This window comes from Hydra viridissima, unplaced genomic scaffold, assembly GCF_058129835.1.
Source record: "Hydra viridissima isolate aposymbiotic clone 2 unplaced genomic scaffold, HvirCarnegie_v1 scaffold_5, whole genome shotgun sequence".
Lineage (NCBI taxonomy): Eukaryota > Metazoa > Cnidaria > Hydrozoa > Anthoathecata > Hydridae > Hydra > Hydra viridissima.
The window spans coordinates 13547975-13571940 of record NW_028324304.1 but is presented as its reverse complement, the minus strand read 5'-3'; the positions used below and the strand labels follow the sequence as shown (position 1 = coordinate 13571940).

Below are 23966 nucleotides of genomic sequence, written 5' to 3'. Positions count from 1 at the left end.
TTCGTTTCCCATTTTGTGATGACGGTGCAATATTTTGCAAAATTTTTACCAGAACTGAATTCATCATGCCCAAATACACAGGAAACTAAGCGTGCTAGTAATTATTCTAAAAACTTAAAATTAGACTCGTATATGATATATCTTTATATACAATGATTAATTCTCTAACTTAAAGTTCTGCCAATTTGTTTTCATGCAAATACTCACGAAATATTTTACACAATGCTAAACTGTTTATAGAATTGCGCATCGGAAACTTAAAACAAAAATAACCTTCACTTTATGATCAGTCAAAGGAGTCGTTTAAGGAATATTATTTGCCTGTCCTTGACGCGTAAAACGGTCATGAAAGTTTACGCTATGACCGAAACAAAAGTCTTTCTAAAAAATTGCATTCCTCTATATAATACTCAACTTTTAACCCTTTCATGCGCTGGGTTGTTTTATAACAACAAATTAAACTAAGCTTCCGCAATTCATATGGTGCATTCTAACCGATTGAAACCAATATTATTTTATAAAGAGATGAAAAAGGCTGTAGAAAAAGTCTATTTTAACATTTCATAGTACCACTGTCATTTTGTAGATGATTTTTTATGGGTTATGTTAGTTATGGAAAAATAATTGGTGCATTAAAAGGGTTAATATTCAAAAATTTTATTTTTTGCTAAAGAAACTAAAAGTAGCTCTCAGTTTCTAAAAATTAAAATTCGATTTATTTCAAATAACTGACATAGAATTTTTGTACCTAATTTGTTATTATTTGTAAAAAACCAAACGCCAATACTTGTAATTTATCTCTTTAAATCATTTTTCCTAATCAAAAATTTCCGTTTCCGTTAAATATTTAGTGTATTATTTAAGAGTGATAAAACCTTTTTTAAAAATAATACAATTTTAACAAAAGTTTAATTCCAAATCTTTTTTTTCATAAAACTATTCGATGATAGTTATTAGTTAAATATAATACTAGAAATATTTTCCACTATATATATATATATAGTGGAAAAAGTTACCAGTATTAAATTTCTAATATAATAGTCATATGACTACCAAGAGAAGCTCTGATAAATTGCAGTCCATTGCACAGTGTATCATTTAAATGGAAAATTAAATTTGAAAAAAATTCCAAATGCAAATATGGACCATAACTTTGTTTACTTAAAGTACAATTATAGGTATAGTAATCATAAAAATAATAAAAGTAAAATGAAAAAACATTTTTTGAATTTTATAAAATAGAGCAAACCTAAAGAATTTAAGGATTTTAGATTTTAATTTTAATATTAAACAATTTTTATGAAATATAGATTTAAATTTATATTTTACAATTAGATAACGAAACACATTATGAAAGAGGTAAAAATTTATTATTCAGTTATTTGGTATCACTAACAATAACATGTTCATCTTGCGAATCCTCAGAAGTATCCACAGAATTTTCTCATTTTGCTCACTTTCTAACAAATTTAACAATTCAGGATTCATTTTAACATGCTTAGTTTTCGGGCTCTCAAATTTGCTATAACCGATCTGAAGTAATTAGCATTCTGGTTTATTCTAATTTAACCAAATTGATTTTACAATCCGAGTTTATGCATTCTAGAATAATTCCTAAGTGCTTTATTAGTTCGAAGTGCAATCCTGTAATCTCTGCCAATTTTTCAGTATTTCTGAAAAGTTTATGAGCACAGTTTCCATCTTTTGTATTACCAGTTTGCTGTTTAGGTACTTCAATTATAAAACCCAACTTACGTCTTTACATTTCCTAGACTTTAGTTTATTCGTGCCACCTTTTCTTTATTTTCATTTCCACTTGCTTGCTATGTTTTTACTTTAAGCAGTATGAAATGTGAAACGCATTCTAAAAATCTAATCCAGGCATGAAAAGGTGATAATCATAAGGAAAGATATTCTTAGTCTATTTCTATTCATGATAACATTTTTATATAATTCGTTTTAGTAGGATTTGTCCCACATATGTAACACCATATGTGGGACAAATCCTACTAAAACGAATTGTGTGGAAGAACATGATGACATTGCATTACAAACTTTTCCATCTATCATTCAAAATATCTTAGTTGGTATTATTGTGATGTCAAAATTTCCTTGAGATATTTTGGACGCGTTTGTCGCCTTAAATAATGGACTACTTTGATTATTAAATTTGCAGATTTCTTCGCGAAAACTAGTTTAATGGGGCGACAACACCTAGAAGATGATGAGGCAGGGTTTTCTCAAATGATGATATTGGTATCCCTTACTTTACAGAAAATTTGTATTGGAACCATAGAAATACTAAATAGACTTTCATCGGTTGAATCCTGCTCCGTAAACCTCTCCTTATATTGTATCTGCTCCGACCCATCGCATCCCTACTTGATGATAAAGCCGTATGTATTATCTTTATGTAGATATTTCTGTTATCATAATTCCTTGAGAAGAACATAACCGCTTGGCTTTTACTTTGTGGTAAGAAGGATATAGATTGAAATTTAAGCTTCCAGCTGGCTCACAAATTCGTTGGTTCTGTTATTCAGTAATATTACATGTTAAAAGTGACACAGAAAGTGTAAAATAATTCTACGAGTCAGCAAAAGATTCTCATTTAAAGCTGAAAACATCAACGATAAGAGACGATTACAACGATCCTTATTTCGACATAGTGAAGTTTCAGAAAAAAAACATTTACAATAACTAAAAGCATTGAATTATTGTTGTCATAGCTGTTCTAAGATTTTAAAAATTCACTTATACTCAAAAGAATTAATTAGCAGCTGCATCGCATTACAAAAAAAATCTGGTTTGCTTTTTAAACACTATGGACTATCTGCTATCAAAAAATAAAACTAATAAACACTTTAAAATAAGTTGAAAAAACGAATTTTTTCTTTTTAGATTGTTAAAATGACACACTGTGCGTAGTGACCCATGAATATGACCGCTGGTGACTGCTTGTAGCCAATACCTCTCAAATCGGCACTGCTTAAACATTCAACGATTCTTGATGACTTAATGAGCCAACAAAAGCTTTTGACAGTTAACGGCGGCTGTTTAAAAGACTTGAAACAATTTGATTTTTGCACTCGTGTAATATTCTTATTAAGTGGCATTTCAATAAATGCAATGAGTTATACGCTTGTTCATACAATAAAATGTGCCCATAAACAGTCGGTTTTAAAATGTAAATCTTTTAAAATCATATCTTTTAATCACTTTTATTGAAAGGCAGATATATCCAAGTTATCCTTTAAAAGAGACCATTCCGAGTGAGAAGGACCAAGTGCTGATAAGAAATGATATTTTAAAGCAGATAAAACGTCTTTTTTCAGTTTTTAAAAGTACATAATAAAACAATACAGAATAAACTTTTTTGTTTAACAATATGAGTCAACTTTACAAAAATCCGTATTTTTGAAGACCAACAACTAATTTATGTAAATTTTGAAGACCCACAACTAATTTATGTAAATTTTGAAGACCCACAACTAATTTATGTAAATAAAGAGATATTTTTTTTTACTTAGTATAACTATATTCAAAATGGAGGTGGCAACTCATTCCTAGAGTACCTTTTAAAAAAACTCTTTTGATGCTTAAGAATTTTGCAGAAGGCTATAAACATTTTGTGAAATATAAAATATAAAATACTTTTTAGAAAAAAACTCATTATAACCTCTCTGCAAAATTCGTAAGCATCCAAAGTTGCAGTGAACAAAAAAACATTTTGTGGTAAAAAGTAAATGCTGTGGTTCAACTGTGTGGACAAGCAGTTTATTATAAGCCACTACAGAATGAAAAAATATTAGGTATTTTACAAAGGTATAAGCCCAGATATCATACCACACATTTGCGCTTGAATAGAAATGAAAAACATCCACCTAACTGCAAATAAATTTTTATACACTTAAAAAATGATCACTGCCTTTAATTTGTAACCATGCGACATCAGATATAATAACAAGCTGTTTTTTTCTATTTACATCAACTTCAACAATTTTACTCCGATAATTGTATCCGTAAAGGAATGTTGTGTTTGTATCGTAACCAATCACATCTAAGAGTTGAATTGGCAGAGCTAAAATAATCAAAGAAAACGCTTCAAAAATAAATGTAAACAAGTTCAAATGTCTCAATTCCAAATCAAAAAAATAATTATAAATATAACAAATAATAAAGGACCCATTATCAAGCCTTGAGGAACTCTACTAGTGAAACAATGGCAATGGCTTACTGAACCACACCTTACAAAATGAAATTGGTCGACCTTATAAGAATGCTTGAATTTCTATAGTAAACTCTAAAGCTATAGACTCTACTTTTTATTTAAAAAGTATGACCTAAGTCCATTTTGAAATTTACTTCTGTTGAGAGTTTTTTTCCCTTCTACTTGTTATCAGTAAACCTAATCAATACATTATGTCAAAGGTTGTAATATCAATTCTAAATAAGCACCAAAGTTATTGAATAAAGCCAGTTAGCAGATCATTAAATGTAAAAACTTACTCATGATTTTTCCTGAGTTTCTGTTTTGCTGATAGCATGAGCTTTGTTGTCTAAAGTAAATATCATTACTAAGTAGCAGCAACACAAATAAAATTTAAAAGTTTTTAAACAGAATTATGCTAAGTACGTAATTTTACATTTTAAGGGTATTTGCGGTTTGCCATTCTTGTTGTATTTACTGTTTGTAAGATGTTTTAAAGGGTTATGTCCATGTCAAATTGAGATATGGCTAAGAGTGATTCTAATATAACATAAGAACTTTATGTATACTTTAAATGAAATTTTTACAAAGTGCATCGCATAACTTTTATTAAACATTGGTGCTATTGCATGTTGCAGTTGGTTTGCATTCAGTGTTTAAATGATGTAGTTTCTATAAGCAACCATCTGCATCTTCAATTGCAAAATGTTACAAAACAAAACTTAAAAACGTTGAAAGTTTTCAGTTCTAGATAATTCTAGTTTTTAAAACCACATCAAAACTTTTTTCACCAAAACTCATTAGTGTAAATTTTACAATGGTTGTTACTAATTTATGTTTGACTGTCTTCTTTGCTCTCTAAGTAGTGTATGCGAGTTTACTTGACTATTTATTTTGTGGATCAGACTAGTGTGTACACAAATATTCGAGTATGGCTCTTGTAGTAATTCGTGCAATCGTACATAAGATTAACGTAAAGCTTTAGTAATAATATCTTAATGAAAAAAATATAAATATAATAACACCTGACTTGACAAAAAATATTACTGCTGCCTTTCTAGTCATTTGGTTTAAAAAATATTCCAAAGTTTTACTCAAATGCAATAAACTACCGATAACTCGAACTATCAAGGGACCAAGAAAAGTGTTCGAGTTATAAATGCCCGAGTTAGCGAATGTTCGAGTTAACGAGACATTCTAAAACGCCTACTTTTGCAGAAAAATGAAATTAATTTAAATTATCAAAAGTTTTCTTATCAATTCCATCTAAAAGGTAAAGAAAATACATCATAAATGAAGTTATTTTTAAATGTTCTCAGTCTGAGATTGCATTAGGATTTTGTTGAATATCTTCACCTCTGAGACTGAAGAGCATATCGTCATACAACACTTGCAATACCTCCTAAATATGAATAACTTTGGGGAAAACTGGGTCCATCATAAAATTAACATCTTTATCTTCCGTCATTATCAGCATCTTCATTTGCTGCATTCTTTCTTCTTCTATCAACTGTTCATCTAGGTACAGTGTTCAATATGTTTTCATCAAAAATGAGATCTTTAGCTGTTAAACCTGGCGGCTAAAAATCATAAGTTTTTTTATCTGATTTGAGTATCTTTAAAGGGATTGTCATCTTCATCCGACTGGACAGATATTTACTAATCTTCTGAAATTCCTGCTTTTCCAAAACAATTAACGGCGGTAGAGGTTTTTCCTTTTTGCTATGCATCATCATTTTAATTGCCTCTACAACAAAATGAAAAGAAAGATCTTTTCCTTTATCGATAGTTACGAAATGTCAAAGAAATTTCAAAGATCTCTTATGAGATAAGATCATGTATTCGGTTAAAAAAATGAGCTTTACAGATTTTAAATAATCGATCGTCGGATGTGCTGAGCAGTTATGTGTGATAAACACTATTTTCTTCTTTTGTAAACTTTGTATCCATTTTCCGAATCCACTCTTTGAACAGTACGCTGACCATCTAGCTTTTATTTTGATTTTTGTAATTGCAAGATAAGTTTTTAAGCTCCTTCACAACTTACCTTGCAGTCATGCGAATTCACAGCTTAACTGACTGGAAAAAAAAAAAAGAAACAAAAGTAACAACTTACACTATGACTTGTTAGAGTTATCGGCAGAATATTATCTACGGGGACAGATAAAATGCTTCAACTAAATGAATGTTTCAGTTATTGGGGGGTTCGAGTTATTGAACTTTTTTTCAACCAAATTTTTTTCAAAAGAACTAACTTCTATTATCTCTTAATCTCACCCACCGAAATGTTTAATTACGGTGGAACCATTCCTAACATTAAATCCCTTAAAAGTCCGATTAATTTTATTTTCTCACTATATTCCTTTAACAATTCGAATCCAAAATTTATTTTCTTCTACTTTAATGTTCGCACCATAAAAACATTTACTTTTCTTTTAAAGATTATCTTCGGGCTCTCTTTGTGTCCACTAATGTTTCTTAAATCAGGTATTTTTCCAATATTGGCAATGGTTTGTATTGAAAACCTTTGTTTGATACTATGATTTCAACATCCGAGTATTTTAAATTCAATCTCATGTTTCTCTGTACAGGTCTTACCAATTATCTTTTGAGTTCTTTAAGCATTTGCCGCTGGTCTAGTCTAGTAACAAAGTTGAAGCTACCTAACTTGAACTATTATCATTTTATCAATGTAAATATAATTTATTTTCTAGTTGTTATGCTCATATAGCAACATTTTAAATTATAGCAACTGAATACACATTCAGATTGCAATCTAGAGCAAACATACAAACAAACATACATACATACATACATACATACATACATACATACATACATACATACATACATACATACATACATACATACATACATACATACATACATACATACATACATACATACATACATACATACATACATGCATACATACACTTTGTGGGCGTTTATTGATTAGGTTAACAGTAATGTTGACCTAAGGTTTGATCGCCGTTGGACTCAATATTATAATAATAGGTATATAAAGTAATAATAACATTGGTTTCATTTTATTAACTCTGACAACAATACCTTTTTATTGTCAAGAGAAAGAGGAGCAGTATAATGATAGTGATGACGATCTAGACAGATCAAATGATACTTATCAGTGATTTGAAAAGTTTATAGTGTATTTAACATTTCATAACTCACCCAGTTAATTTATTGACCTGAAATTGTATTTTACGATAATGTACTATACACAATAAACTGTTGCTTACAGCATAGTCTATTATTAATCTTAATCACTAAAAAGGTATTGTTGTCAGAGTTAATAAAATGAAACCAATGTTATTATTACTTTATATACCTATTACTACAATATTGAGCCCGATGGCGATCAAACTTTAGGTTAATATTGAAATGTTGACCTAAAGTTTGATTAGGTTAAAAATAAAATAACTTCGGGGTACAGAAGAAATAAACTTGATGCTAAAGATGTTTTAGAGGTGAAACAAAGGTATTAAAACTATTACAGGGCTTTCGGAATGCTTTACAAATTGTTTCAAAATAACAAATGATAATTATCAAAAGCTTAGAAATGGCAAAAACTTTGCTGATACATCAAAAGGTTACCTCTTGCTAATAGAAGTACATACATATAGATAAGTGGCAGTATGGAAGAATGTCTTTTGTTGATTAGGCTTCCATATGGGAATAACTTTATTCACTATCAAATTCATATTAAAAGAGAAATTAGAAAAAAGTTTTACATATTTATCTAAGTTAAGTTAAAAGAGTAAGCTTTATATAAGTCAAATAAATAAATGGTAAATTTGGATTAAATTAAAATTTACCATTTATTTATTTGACTTATAAAAAGCTTACTCTTTTAACTTAATTAAATTAATTTGGAATAAAAAAAACTTTTCTTTAAATAGTTTTTCTTTTTTAATTATTTTTTAAACAGTAGAAGTTTAGAAATGGAACTAAAATTATAATGTTAAAATTAGAGATATGTATAAATATGTTAGAAATAGAAGCATGTAAAAAGTTTCTATAGAAATAATAAAACAAAGAGATTATTAAATATAGAGTTATTGAAACTTGAATAAATTAGACTTTTAAAAGAAAAAATAATTTTAACATTCTATATAGTAATTGTAAAGTAATATTAGTTAAAATCAATTGATAAATCCCCAGCAAGCACAACCAAACGGGACCAAAACAGGCACTATCTGGGATGTCAAACGGGACCCGTACGGGATTTGACTACGGAATCTACAAAGGAACCATATGAGCAAAATAAAAAAAAACAAAAAATTTTTCGGCTGTTTTTTTCTTTTCCCTGTATTGATCCCAGATTTCTCCCGGATGTATTTTAAATAGATCTAATTTAAAGATTTTTTTAAAAATTTGGTTATCTATAATTTACATTTTTTAGATCATGACCTCGTTCAACTTTTAGTCAAACAATTATTATGTCATTTTAATGAAAAAGTAGTGTTTCTTTTGTTCATACGTTCCCATTATTGCACTGTTTGTATACTTTCTCAAATTGCTTTTACGAAGAGAACTTCATGCTCTTCGGTTTCATCGTATTTCCTAATTCACTTCAATTTACAAGTTTAGTCCACAATAAGATGCACTTCTACACCAAATTTTCACGATGTAAAAGATTTTTGGGATCCTGGTATTAGATAAATATCTAATAAATTGTGATTACATTTAAATGCATACCTTAAGTATTGTTCTAATGGCTAGCTAAGCAAATTCAGTAAACTCACTTAAACACCAACTATACAGCTATTCCGCCGTAACTTTCACGGCAAATAATAGAAATATTAGATTGTTTTCCGATGTTAATGGTATTATCAAAAGATAATTGCATGTAACCAGAAATAAAAACTCTTATTATGGTTTTGTTTGCAGTTTTGCACACGGTTTATTAATGTAAATATTTTACCTGGTGTTTCAGGACTTTTCAACCTTGACAAAAAGAGCTGTTTATTAACTTTAGAAACTTGTTGTTGAAGAAAGTATTCAAACCAACTGATATCTACGGCAACAGAGAATTTTTCCTTGCCTCCTGGAATTTGATTAAAAGCAACATAAAATCTTGCTTCAAAATAAAAGTAGGAACCTGCGAAGAATTCTTTGAGCTAAAAACAAAATTTTTATTTTTAAGGAACTTTTTGCATAGAGAAAAGTATAAATTTAATTCATTAAAATGGACCTCACATAAATCATAGTAAATCTCTCTTCCTCGTCGATCGACGTAACATTTAAACCATGCCAAGTAATGCCCTTGAATGATAACCCAGGTTCATGACGTAGGAAAATGATGATGTTCTGAAGATTGATGAGGCAAATTGGTGTTGTTAAAATATTGCCACGAACTCGAATTTCATCACTATAAATCAGAGAAATTAGCCAACAGACAAGTTTTGTTTTAATTCCCCTGTAGTTGATTGTAATAAATGAAATGTTTACCATTACAAATTAAAATAATTTCAATTTTATCAATCTCACTTGAAGCTGGTGCTGAACATAAATGAAGTTAAACTGCAATTCTTTTCTACAGTAAAAGCAAAAATTAAAATAAAATAAAAAAAATTTCAGAGCGTATCTAATAGCGAATTAAATGATTGGGTGCAACAATATACCTGCAACTACGTTGGAGATTTCCAAATTTCGAATATACCCTGGTTGCACTGTGTCCCACGGATCGCTCATATACACTTTTACATGGTCAAACTCTCTCGCATCTGTGTTTTCTATTGTGAATATTTGTTGTCCTGATACCTCTATTGTAAAAATATATTTTGTTTCAATCATTTGTTGTGATACCTTTATACTTGTCCATTCGTTTAGCGGAATATTAATCTCGGTGCAGATTTTAAAATAATTGACAAAACCATTTATAGCAGAGGTAACAACTAAATATCTCTCTGGTGATATCATAATACTAGGGGTTCTATCTCCGTAGTTGGTCATATCTCCACCAATAGTTAAATGAGCTATAATTCCCCAGACATTAAGAAATTCTATGGGTTTAAACTCAAAGGAAAGCTGATATTCCTTTGGAAGTTTGTAGAGAATGGCAACTAGTTGGTTTTTAACTAAACTTTTTTCTTCTGTAATGATGAAGGAATCTATAAGATACAAGTTACAAACTAAAAGTAGAACAATTACAACACTCAGCAATTTTACCGTTACATGACATATTTCTTGACCAGAATATAAAGATCAGTTTTAAAAGTTGTTTAACTCTTCTCTACTTAATTAAGATTTGAATCACTTCTTTATGAAGCACATATCTAAATTGCTCTTGGTAATTTCAAAAAACTTCATGAGAGAAATACATTTTTTGCTAGGATACTGAGAAATTGAACAAATAAGTAAAAATTCGTAGGCGCGATTAATAATCAAAAATTAGATATGATATATAAGAAAAGTTATAAAGTTATTTTACAAAAAAATTATAAGATTTATAAATAAATCAAATAAACTATAAGAAAACCCTTACTTTGAGATGTAATTAAAAGGAATTCTATCTTGTACGTGGTCACATCTCAATAGTTAAATGCAGAAATTTTACAAAACGAAATTCAAAGTATAGCTGGTAACATTTTGGATGTTGGTGAAAAGTTGCAAGTAAAGTGGCTTTCAAAAATATAAAGTCACTAAGACCTTTTAGCGATTACTTATATTGTTTTCATGCTTTTTAAACAAATAAAAAAAAGATGCGAGATTTTTAAAAGAAATTTTTTTTGGAATACATTGTATACATTTGGATACACTGTATTCATGTAAAACCAAAATAATAATAATAAAAAAAAAAAAATTGAAAAAAAATGTTACTTTACTAACATTTTGTTGAAATTTTTTTCCGCGCAAATTTCAAATTGCGCAAAGCTTTCCACGCTTCTCTCTTGATAATTTCTTGGGTTATTCTTGACCAAAAGTTCAATTGAAATATTGTTAAGTAAATATTTTCGATTGGGATCAGATATGGAGATTGTGCTGACAGAAGATTAATAAGTTGCTTTTGAAACCACTCTTTCACTGAGTAAAAGCTTTTTTTCCAAGGTCTCTTTGTAATTGTAATGTTTAATTTTCCCTATGTAGATACTTTGAAAACCTATCCCCTGATGAAAAATGCATCCCCATATACCAACAGAGCCGCCACCGCCTTTTACTCTTGGTACACAAAATCTTTCTTACATTTCTCTGAAGTTAATCTTTTTAATGATAAATCTTGATTTATGATTAACCATTTCAAAACTTGAATTGTCACCAAGAATGACCTTAGACCAATCTTCTGACCAGTGAAGTCTTTCCTTACGATATTTACATCTTTTAATCCTATTTTCAACCTCAAAAGTGGTTTTCTGGCGGCAACATAGCAATCAAAACCTTATTCATTAACACCTTCTAATTGTGCTAGAACTAACTCTAATGTTATTTCAGCCTTATTATTAAATGATTCCCATATATAGTTTTGGCCTGCCAACTATTGGTGAATCTTTTACATCATATGAAGGTTTGTATTTTTCCAGCGTTGTTTGGACACAGCATAGTAAAACACCACAAATTATGCTATTTCTTGTTAAATTTTTGTGTTATCTTCAAATAGGTATATTTGATAAATTTGTATAGACTACTTGCCATTTGACTTCTTGTTATACTGATTTTCTGCCCATTTTTCTGCTTCTGGTGTGCCAGAATTTACCAAATGAATTTACCAGTATCTCTTAAATTGCTGGTTGGAAATTGATTTTTTCTTTTTAATTTATTTCTAATTTATATCAGTCAAAGCAAGTACGGATTTCCAGGGTTCTTTTATAATTCAATTAGGAACTATTAAGTTGAAATTAACTGACCTTATGACTTTGACACATTTTTTTATTACAGTTTATTGATCTGATTCTCTTTTTTGATTTACTTTAATACCAAAATAATATTACTTTTTTTATTATTTTGGTTGTATAATGTATTCCAAATAAATATAAAAAGCTCTCTTTTTTGATATTTAAAAAGTATGGAAATAATTAAAGTAATCACTCAAAAATCTAAGTGACCTTATATTATTGAAAGCCACTGTATTTGATTCCGAATTAAACTTCTCTCTTCTTTAATGATGAAGGAATTTATTTATTGCAAATCTTTGATAAGATATGTGTTATGTTTATTTTTGTTTTGATTTTATGATAGTATATTTGTACAGTTTTTATACTTAATCGTTTATTACAAAAAGATTAATGAAATCTAAGATATATAAGATATTTACATTTAAGAAATCTAAGATATTTAACTTTAACAGTTAATGAGTTTAAATTTGATGTTCAAAACTGCTAAAGCTCTATTATCCTAAACAAAGAGGTGTAAATAAATATATATTGAATTGAATATATTTAATATTTTGCAGAAAAAGTTTGTTTTGATTGCTTTCTCTTTTTTAATTACTATACATAAGATCACAAAAATTATGTATCATTGAAACTATTTCCATCAACTTATGATAAAAACACTTACGATGAGTTCCACGAATAAAGAGGGATATAAAAAGCAGGGTGCAAGCCTGTAAAAAAGCAAACAATTATGTTAAATGCGTAAGTATTGCGTTTAATTAACATAACGATATGTATATTATGTTTAATATGCTTTTTTATATATTTATATATATTATTGTATTTTAATAAATTTGTTGACGAAATTTAGCTTCTGCGTTATTTATTTCAAAAACTCAAAGTTCAAGATCGAGAGTTTTCATGAATATTTTTCATATTTTGCTTATAACATACGTTTGTAAAAGCATTTGGAAGAACTTTTTACTCAGATATTCTTCAATTTTTCACCTCAAATAAGTTGCTTTGTTGTATCGCTAAAGTTTTCCTTGGTTATCTGTGTGTGTATAGCGAGAAATAAGCTCCTTGTAATATCATTGAGTATACTTTTCATAACTAGTGTTTGATTTTGCGCGGTCCTATGCTTTACTTTGCAATTATGTACCTAAACTTTGAATAAGGAGATGCTGGCACTTCCAATATCATCAATTATTAGTGTGCTGGAGTATAAATTAGGCCGCAAAACATAACAGCACTAAAATTTTCTATTACTGGGTGTCCCCAACGCAAAAGACATCTGTAGAACATTTTATGACAAAAAATACTCAAACTAGGACATCCGCAAGATATCCTACAGAACTTATACTCTGCAATGTCATGAGGGTATAAAAAAAAAAAGTACTCACTTGAATTCCAAGTTTGGTTGAGCTAGATTCAGACATGGTTGAGCAGGAAGAGCATTGAATTAAATTAGCATAGATATATTTTATGACGGTTTTCATATGTTAATTTTTGCTATAAATAGATTTTTTGCATCAATTCCTTTATTAATTTGATTCTTTGATTCTATAAATTATTGATAGAAATGTTAAATGCGTAGTAAATAAAAAAAAAAAACCCATTCAATAATGTATATATTCGAGGTGTTATACTTCATGAGTTATTTATTAATCATTTGGGCAAGATAAGCGGACACTCATTCGATTTTTAATCAGGTAAAATTTTTTAAGTTGCAACAGCGAAACCTAAAATCTTTGACATTTTCCAAATTATTATTACAATTAAGTTATAAAATTATCTTACTAAATAATTTACAAATCCGTCTTCCAATGAGTTTTCAATTGTTTTTAAAAATGCTAGAGAAGCGGATTGTTTTTGTTCAATATATTATTAGTTTGCTTTTCTTTTTAAAAAAAATAAATTTTACAGTAATTTATTATTTAGCTTAATTAGTAGATTATTTATTTCAATTCTTTTTATGCTCATTTTTTTTTTTTTATCTTTATTTCGATTCTTTTATCTTCAGCTAATTTAGGATATTTTTACTTTTTCTTGAATATCTTGTACTATTATTAAATAGATAGTACAGCAACCAACATGAATTTATATAACAAACCCCACAGATATTTTATTATTTAAAAAGTTTTTACTTTAATAATATCAAGCTCTCATTCTTAAGTAACTATCTGAATTAATCAGCGTGAAGCCTATGAATATCAATAAACTTTTGAGCAAGTATATCAATATACTCTTGAGCAAGTACTTAATATAATAGTCAACAAGCTAGCCAACATTTAAACCATTGAAAAAAGTGTCGAAAATCAAAAAATTAGACGTCAGAGCTTAAGAAAAGGGAGCGAGACATACCCTCTTTTAACTTCAAAAATGAATACAATTTTTAAACATTAAGAACAAAAATTATGAGTTTGGCAAAAGAAAACTGATGAAATGCAGCTGCATTTAAAACTCAAAATTATATACAGGGTGTTCGACAAGTAAAGCCCAACTTTAACATAACCAAAAAGAAAAAATATTTAAACTATACTAATTTTTATTTAAAAAAAAACAAACAATTAAATTTGAAATGTTTTTCGTAGTTTATATTAGATGCTTAAAATGGCCTCCATTTTTTTGTACAGCAGTTTTCAATCGAGCCATCAAACTGTCAATAACTTTAGCTGTTTTTTCTTGTGAATTGTTTACTATTGCTTGCTCAATGCAATAACTAACTCTTCTTGAGATTAAGGTCGATTGCGATGACATACTGTTGCTTGCAACTCTCCCAAGAGCCAGTAATCACAAGAATTAAGGTCTAAGGAACTAGGAGGCTAGATTTGTTTAAAAAGTCTGCCAACAACTTGTGAGGGTGCGCCATCCTGCATTAAAATAACTGAACTCACTTTCCAGTTTTTTCTCAATTCTGGTACAGTATTGTGCAAATTAATTGCATCAAACATTTTTTTCTTTTTATTTTTTGTTTTATTCTGTGTTTTCTATAATTAACTGCGATTAGAAGGATAAAAAAAGACCTCAGAAAGAGATGACCGATATCTGATGCTGGAGAGTATCAAAAATCCAAAAAAAACAAGTGACCAACTAATGAATGATTTAACTACGCATGACATCCGTGTCTGCTCGAGTACTGTGCGGAGAAGGTTGATAGCTGTTAGAAGGTTTCCCAGAAAACCTTCTAAAAAACCATTACTTACAGATGTCATGAAGAAGAAGCGTCTCTTGTGGGCGAAGGAATACAAAAAGTGGACTAAAGAACAATGGAGAAGGGTAAGACAAAATGTGTTTATTAACTTTACAGCTATTTTATTTATTATATTTATATAATAATACTATTTTTAAAAATTGAAGCTGTTGAATTGAAGGGACTTGATAACAGTTAACTTATTTATTGTTTGCAGACTTTTATTTCCAGATGAATCACATTTTGAAGTGCAAAGCCAGCGGTCACAGTCTGTTCGTCGTTCTGATGGTGAGCCTATATGACCCGGACACATTGAACAATATGCCAAGTATCCAGAAGAGAAGATGTTTTAGGGTTGTTTTTCTGCTTTTGAACAAGGAAGACTCTACCCATTTACTTACATGATGAACTCTGACACTTACATTGAGGCTCTACAAACACATTCAATTCCAGAGATGTTAAAAGTGTTTCCGAATGGAAACGAAATATTACAGCTGGATTAAGCCACATTCCATACATCCAAAAAAGTCAAGAAATTCATGGTAAAAAAAAAGATAAAAACACTTAAATGGCCTGGCAAATCCCCTAATCTTAATCCAATTGAAAACCTCTGGACAATTAAAAAAAAGACTGCGAATACATGACTGCACAACTAAAACTAAGCTTACCACCACTATCCTTCAGATTTGGATTGAAGACATAAAAATCCGAAACATATGTCAAAATTTTGTGGATTCCATGCCGAATCGTGTGCAGAAAATCATAGAAGCATTAGGAGGACACACAAAATATTAGTGCATGAGTTTTTATTTTGTTAGATTAAGAAAACTTACAATTTCCTGGTATTTTATTGGGAAAAAAATAAGTCTCGAAAACCTAGTAAATGTCTGGAGTGTTTTGGGAGGTCCAGTTTTAATGTGTATATAACTGCTCTCTGTATTAAAAATGTACTCTTCAGCTCGTTTTTGTGCCATACCAGTATTTTTGTCTCCACCACCTTTCTTTAGCTATACCAAATTCAATTATGTTGAGTATTTTAAAATTTTTTCATTTTGACAGATTCCTGTGAATACAATGTTGAATCAATAAAAGATCTAGAAAAATCTGTAACTGATGTTTTTGCAAAATGCTCCCGCTTATAACCAGGATAAAGAAAAAAGTATAATACAGGTAAATTGGTGATACTTTGTTGTTAAAATCAATAAAATATTTTTAAAATAACTATTATTGTAATTATTATATATTATATCTTATTCAGATAATTGAAGATGGATAGGTTAATAAATAGGAAAAAAAAGCTTAGTAAGATTACTTTGTACCAGAAAAACGTGTTATATCTCATATCTTTGATGTCTTTATAAATTTTGGCAACAATCCGAATGAAAATTTATGTATATTTCATGTAAACAGATTTTTTAATAACTCTACATGCCTTTTAAAGCATTAGTGCATTTACTTACATGCTGTTACATTAAATTTTAGATACTGATGCCGAGGAACAGCGAGTTGGCGGACTCAATACAGAATTAAAGTTTTTTATTGTAATATTTGTTTTAAAATCTTGGTAAATAAATTTCAACAACTTGAACCTAATTGTTTCTTTACTTGTGTAATTTTTTAAAGACTTTTTAATCTTAACCCAGTCGGCAAAAAGATATCTAAACTGCATCTAATATGCATCTGAAAACTAGTCTAAAAGATGTCTGAAATCACGTCGTGAATGAACGCTAAATAGATATCTATCATATAGATGTCTTTTAGATGCATTTTATTTGATAAAGGTGCATCATTTTAGATGCATAAAAGATGTGCAATATACGTCTATTTGATTTATTTTTTTATCCAATAAAATGATTCTAAAAGACGTCTATAAGATAGACATCTATTTAGCGTTCATTCACGACGTGATTTTTAGACATCTTTTAGACCAGTTCTCAGATGCATATTACATGCATTTTAGACATTTTTTTGCCTGCTGGGAAATCGAATAAAAAGGATTAATCTTTTAACTCCTTTTCACGACCGTCAACGCATTAAGCCCAGATTCTTAATATTCTTATTCCAGTTTAAGTGCATTCCTTGTCCAAATTTTTTTAAAAGATCTTTTGCCCCATACCCTACTCAGCTCCCATTATTCATTCATATTTTTACTTATTTAATGACTTATTTAAGTTGTAAAAGTTGAAAATTTTCTTTATTGCTATCTTTTATTCAGATTTTTGTACATTTGTACGACTGTATTCTTTTAAATTAATCTCGTAAACTACAAAAGGTGCTCGGTGAAAAGTTTAGCTCATGCCTTTTTCTTGCTCATACCATCGCTACATGTTTTCTTAAATTTTTCTCAATATGGAAGAACTCATTTACGTACTCTATAATATTCATTCTTCAGAATTTAGCAAGTCACAATAATTTTCAAACCAACCTCACGATAAAAGGTCATTTCTTAAAAGTGTATTTTAAAAAGTTTATTTAAATCAGAAAAGTTTTAGTGATTTTGTTTTAATCACGTTTTCGCTAAACTATTTTTTGATCAAATACTCTAAATAATATCTCTTTAACCCATTCCTGACGCGTAACCCGCACAACGGTACCGATTTCATGCACCGCGGTGCATAAAATCTGTTTTTAAATGACGTTCGTACCGCCTGGCGGTTCATCAATAATTTTGAATTTTCCTGAATATCTATATGGGTTTGAGAAAAAATTAAATTTATATCTGAAATAGGAATAACTTTTTTAGTTGATACTTCAAACCGTTTGTCATTTGCATTTATAGATTGATCAAAAATTAATTTTAAAAAATGGCTAAAAAGGCGAACAAGTTTTACGCGCAGTCATATAGATGTTTTTAACTCAGTCGCGAAAGGGTTAAAGCAAGTCAAAAAAATCTATTTTACGTGAACAGAATTAAAATTTCATCAACTAATGGATTTTTAATTAGTAAAGAGCATTACAATGGTTTGCGTGCTGATTGTTGTCCATGGAAGTAGGTGGGTCCAAGAAAACACCAACAGTAAGACGTTCATAATTTTTAAAAAACAATAAAGAAAAGTATTGGTTCATTCCCTAGCATTAAACTAATATACTTTACAGATAGTAAGACATGGAACGCAAAAGTTTAGTGAAACTAAATATTTCTTTGATTTCTCATTATTGTTAAAAAAATTGTTATTATTTGAAAAATAAATCATGGAAAACAGACACAAAAAAAAGAACATTTATCCTTTATCATTTTGATAGTTTTAATGCGTCAAATTAATGGAAAAGTTTTACAACGAAGAAGAAATATTAACACATTCAAAAATTTATAAAGTTAAAGATCCTAAAAAAGTTTTAATATATATAACTCTACTAAACATTAACTAGAGTTTTTCTTAAACGATAAACAATTATACAAACTTGAAAGTTATTTATTCCTTGGAACTCTTTAATTTCTATATTAGTAAATTTTTTATTGATTGCAGATTTTCCATTATTAAATTCCTTAAAGTAGAAAGAACCACTGTATTCTTTTTAACTTATAGTTCACTCGTTTTAATTCATAGTTCTAACTTAAAGCGATGCAAATTGCCTCTTTAAAGATAGCACTTTGCAATGCACCATAAGTATTCTGATGTTTATCTAAATAGATTCTCAGACAATTATCTCTTTTTCTTTTTCTTTAACGAAGTTCTACATGGCCTACTATATAACACGGCCGGATTTGTTGCCTTGAGCGCAAAAAATTAGTGGGCCGAAAAAACACGAGTTTGAAGTTTACAATGAACCGATTTAACAATCTTAAATTAAACTTTTTTTAATTCAAGTAATACTTTATTTTGCAATACCAAAAAAGTGTTGTGTTGTTGGTTGTAGAAGTAATTATAAGCGAAAGATTGAAGAATGTTCCAGTAACAGCAACCACGTAACATACAAAACTGTGTTTAGTTTTCCTGATAGCAATCAGTTAGATCTTCGAAATTGTTGGATTAAGTTTGTCAACCGAGCTGATTGGAGCCCCACAGAAAACTCAGTTATATGTATCGATCATTTTGAAGATAAATATCACCATGTAACAACATTTTTGTTTATGTTAATTTTTTAATGTTTCTTACATAATTTTTGTATGCTGATTTCAGTGGTACCATTGGTTTTTCTCTATCATCAAGATTTCCTGAGAAAAAGCATAAAGTATATTTCGGAGTTTTCGTATATGTGTAATGCAATTAAAACATTATATATATATGCTGATTTTAACTATATTCGTGTGTTTATTTTCAGTTTAACTAATTACAACTGTTACATGAAGTGGTGAATATGTCTAGTAGATCCTGCAAGCTTTGTCCTGACTCATTCTGTTATGTTTGTGGTTACTATATTAGTCCAACACAAGCTAAACATAAGATTGTCAGTGGTACAAAATTCTTTACTGCATATCATGCTTATTTTGGCATGGCTATGGGAGATCAGGACAAATCGTGGGCACCACACTACAGTTGTGGTAGCTGCAGATCAACTCTGGAAGGATGGCTGCGTGGAATCCGAAAGTCAATGCCCTTTGCGATTCCGAGAATATGGAGAGAACCGACGAACCATCATGATGACTGCTTTTTCTGCATTGTTGACATTTCAAAGTATAAAAAACCGAAAGATAGGCTGACTCTAGTTTATCCAAGTACACCATCTTCTATTGGACCAGTTCCACACAGTGATGAATTGCCTGTTCCTACTCCACCTCAATCCGAAGAAGCAGCTGCATATCATTCTGAAGTAGACTCACCGGATGAACTCAATGATGACTGTGATTTCAGGGAACCGAATGATTCACCTCATTTCCCTATCCAACAAGAACTTGATGACTTAGTACGAGATTTAGGTCTCACTAAATCAAATGCAGAACTTCTGACATCACGTTTGAAAGAATGGAATTTATTAGATCCATGCTGCAGAACCTCGAAATACCGAAAAAGACATGAAACATTCGCATACTTTTATGTAGTATCAGAATCACTGTGCTATTGTCATGACGTTCGTGGTCTTTTCAATGACATTGGCATTGTTCACAATCCTGAAGAGTGGAGATTATTCATTGACAGCTCAACAAGAAGTCTAAAGGCAGTTTTGCTCCATAACGGAAACCGATTTCCTTCGATTCCAGTTGCTCATTCCGTTCATCTAAAGGAAGACTATAAGAACGTGAAGTTGTTGCTTGAGAAAATCAACTACGACAGTTACAAGTGGGATGTATGTGGAGACTTTAAGATGCTAGCATTTCTTCTCGGTCTGCAAGGAGGATACACAAAGTACTCGTGTTTTCTTTGTTTATGGGATAGCAGGGCTGCAAACCAGCACTTCACAAGACGTGAGTGGCCAGTGAGAGAACATTTACAGCCTGGTTCGCACAATGTTATTAATCAATCTCTGATACCTGTTGAAAAGATCTTACTACCACCCCTTCACATTAAACTTGGTCTTATCAAACAATTTGTCAAAGCATTAAACCCAGATAGTGCAGCATTCCAGCATATTCGGCAGATGTTTCCAAAGGTGTCAGATGCAAAAATTTCAGCAGGTATATTCGTTGGTCCACAGATTAAAGTTATGTTGGCATGTAAGGAGCTTGAGGACAAAATGTCTGCTGTTGAAAAAGAAGCATGGACTGCATTTAGACATGTTGTTCATAGCTTTTTAGGCAACAATAAGAGTGATAACTACAAAGAGATAGTGGAAAACTTAATTGTACGGTACGCAGATATGAAATGCAGAATGTCAATAAAGCTGCATTACCTGCATTCACACTTGGAATTTTTCAGACCAAATTTGGGTGATGTGAGTGAAGAGCACGGGGAACGTTTCCATCAGGATATTCTTGCAATGGAGAAAAGATACCAGGGCAGATGGGATGCAGCTATGATGGGTGACTACATCTGGTGTTTGATACGCGATGACGAGAAACTTCATAAAAGAAAACCTCGTTCTACTGTTCACTTTTAGTGTTTTTTGAGATTGTGAGAGACTGTTACAATACAATATAATGTAACATGATTGCAAAACGATTTATATTAATTATATGTTTAATTGATTTTTTTTTTTTTTACGACCAAACGATTGATGCAATAAAAAATCCAATGTCATATTCAGACTCAGCATACTCAAATTAATTAAGAAACATCAAAAAACTTTGATAAACAGAAATTTTTTTTTTTTTTGTTGCATTGTGTATTTGAAAAGAGGTAAACGTATAACATTGAATTATTGCGAAAATCCTATACCAACAATTATTACCAACCAAAACATCCTATCAAAGCCATCTTTAATTCAATCAACCTCAGCTTTACGTAAGCCCCCTGCAGTTCGTATATATTCTCATCCTTTTCTTGATGAAACATACGATTTTAGAAAACATGATACAATTAAAAGCATTATAGATCTTAATGAAAGTTTTTGTCCAGCAGGATTTTCATTTAAACTAGTTGATAACCGTGTGTTATTTCTTCGAATTTATTTCGACGACGGGGATGTTACTCCTAACATTGACAGTATTACTATTGATAAAGACTTACATGTAAAGCTACATATGAAAGGTATCCCAGTTCCATTGCCTAAATGGTTTAGAGAAGGCAGTGTTTGTAAATTGACCAGTGCCAGTATGCTTGTTAATTTTGTTTCTTATATGCATGAAGTTGCAAAGAACGTATCAAAAAGTGTATTATCTGATTTATATAAATTATCTCTTTATAAACCACAAGGACGTCCAATCTACACAAATGAAATCATTAGATTTTCTCTAATGCACAGATATACATCAAAACAGGCTTATACTTTGCTATTAGAAGAGTTTCCACTTCCTTCGTTGTCTTATTTAAAATCACTTTCAAAGGGTGGCATTGATCCATTATCAGGATTATTATTACTTTTGGAAAATGGTAGTATTAGTGCTGACTGTGTTGTTTTAATTGATGAGATGTATTTACAAAAAGGTGTCCAATATCATGGAGGAAGTTTAATTGGTGCTGATGATGATGGTAATTTCTATTCTGGTATAGTTGTGTTCATGGTGGTTAGCTTGAAAGAATCTATCCCCTTTGTAATTAAGGCCTGTCCAGAATTTCAAATTTCTGGTTCTATGATTAGTTCACATATAGAAGAAACGTTAGATACTTTATATAAAGCATCTTTTAATGTACGAGCTATAATAACTGACAATCATGCAACAAATGTTTCAGCATTTAAAATTCTACGTTTAAAGTTTGGTGAACAAGATAATGAAATATATTTTACTTTTATGGGACACCGGGTTTACAATTTATATGACAGTGTTCATTTACTGAAAAACATTAGAAATAATTTATTAAATTCAATTTGTATTTCCACCTTTTGATTTTATTGAGTTTGATGATATTATTCATGTTGAAGCTGGAGAAATTTCTTGGAGTTTATTGCATAATGTTTATGAGAAAGATGAATTGTTACCTGCTAACTTAAAAAAAGCTTTCAAATTGTCTGCCCAAACTTTACATCCAGGAAACAACAAACAAAGTGTTCCTTTAGCTTTAAATATTTTTGATGAAACCACCTCTGCTGCAATCATCAGCTATTTTCCAAACGAAACTGCAGCTGCTGGATTTCTAAGGCTTATTAATATTTGGTGGACTATTTCTAATTCAAAGGTAATGTTTAATACAAACAATAGGATTGGTAATGCAGCTATTCCAGGTGACAAAAAGTCACAATTTTTTCGAGTTTTTGCAACATGGATTAATGAATGGAAAAACTTGCAGTTTCAAAGATGTAATAAGTATACTTTATCTGCTCAAACAACTAATGCATTAATTACAACACTGAAGGGTACTGCAAGTCTGATTGAAGATTTATTTTCAGAAGGATATAAATATGTTTTAATTAGCAGGTTTCAAACTGATCCATTAGAAAGACATTTCAGTAAATATAAACAAATGAGCGGTGGAAGATTTTTAGTCAGTTTACGTGAAGTTCAAAGCTCTGAAAAGATATTATGCATGAAATCCTTAATTAAAGCCAATATCAATTGTTGGACGAGCAATCTTAAACTTGATACAAAAATTGACAAAAATGAACTTTTAATAAAATTGGAAAAATATAGCAATGAAATTCAAGAGAATGAGCTTTGTCATGATTCTTACGAAGTTGCAATCAATATATCTGGTTACATCACGAAAAAGATTGGGGATAAATATAACTGTTCTAACTGTCTGAAATCATTAAGTTTCAATAAAGTCTCAACAGAATATCTGGAAATTCTTACACGTGGTGGTTTAACAAAACTTTCCAAAGAATTAGCTAACTATGTTTGTAATGGGTTTATAATTCTGGACACTGTAAAGAAAATGTTATTAAAGTATTCCCATGATATAAAAAATGCATCCTTGCTAGCGCTAGAAAAATATCAACCAAGTGATAGTGATTTTATGTGTATAGAACATGAGAAATGGGGAAGGCATTTGGTAAACACAATTATTACCAACATATATTTTAACAATGAGCAACAAATTAAAAATGGAAACATTAGAAAAAATGAAGTTGCTGCCTTTAAAGTTCGACAAACCAAAAAAGACAAATGAATAAACCCATAACAACATAGTATATGTATATTGTTTTTTTGAGAAACAAAAGAAACTTGACTTGATTAATCTTTTTGTAATATATGTAAATGCTTTCAGTAAATGTGTACATTTAAAAATTATGCTAGTTTTACTAACATTTTTGTTAA

General features: G+C 29.9%; 1 protein-coding gene and 1 long non-coding RNA gene across 8 annotated transcripts; one reads left to right on the top strand and one right to left on the bottom strand.

Moving 5' to 3' along the window:
- Positions 1 to 3305: 3305 nt before the first annotated feature.
- Positions 3306 to 13528, bottom strand: LOC149888815 (uncharacterized). 4 transcript variants are annotated; one of them, XR_016452579.1, is made up of 10 exons: positions 13446 to 13528; positions 12728 to 12773; positions 9856 to 10344; positions 9722 to 9767; positions 9431 to 9602; positions 9156 to 9351; positions 7826 to 7919; positions 5241 to 6289; positions 4510 to 4559; positions 3886 to 4081 (listed from the first exon to the last, which is right to left on the bottom strand). XR_016452579.1 is itself a non-coding variant. In XM_090087802.1 (9 exons), exons 1-9 carry the CDS (start codon positions 13479 to 13481, stop codon positions 3903 to 3905), a joined length of 1308 nt encoding a protein of 435 aa, XP_089943928.1. In that variant the 5' UTR covers positions 13482 to 13528; the 3' UTR covers positions 3306 to 3902. The 4 variants fall into 4 exon arrangements, 2 of the variants coding, with proteins under 2 accessions (XP_089943928.1, XP_089943929.1); XM_090087802.1 differs by lacking the exon at positions 5241 to 6289 and having other exon boundaries at positions 3306 to 4081; XR_016452580.1 differs by lacking the exon at positions 7826 to 7919.
- Positions 13529 to 13699: 171 nt separating this feature from the next.
- On the top strand, positions 13700 to 16824 carry LOC145188043 (uncharacterized). Of its 4 annotated transcripts, none has more exons than XR_016452627.1 (4): positions 13700 to 13754; positions 14786 to 15321; positions 15467 to 16405; positions 16718 to 16824. It is a non-coding gene; the product is annotated as an uncharacterized LOC145188043 (long non-coding RNA). The 4 variants fall into 4 exon arrangements; XR_016452628.1 differs by having other exon boundaries at positions 15453 to 16405; XR_016452626.1 differs by having other exon boundaries at positions 14786 to 16405.
- The last annotated feature ends 7142 nt before the right edge of the window (positions 16825 to 23966 follow it).

Excerpts from the sequence above, each read along its gene's own strand:
- LOC149888815 (XM_090087802.1), bottom strand. The coding sequence starts at position 13,481 with ATGTCTGAATCTAGCTCAACCAAACTTGGAATTCAA. Across the intron at positions 9,352-9,430 it reads AGAGATTTACTATGATTTAT|CTCAAAGAATTCTTCGCAGG; the intron begins GTGAGGTCCATT and ends TTTTGTTTTTAG. Across the intron at positions 4,082-4,509 it reads AAACTCAGGAAAAATCATGA|CTCTGCCAATTCAACTCTTA; the intron begins GTAAGTTTTTAC and ends TGATTATTTTAG.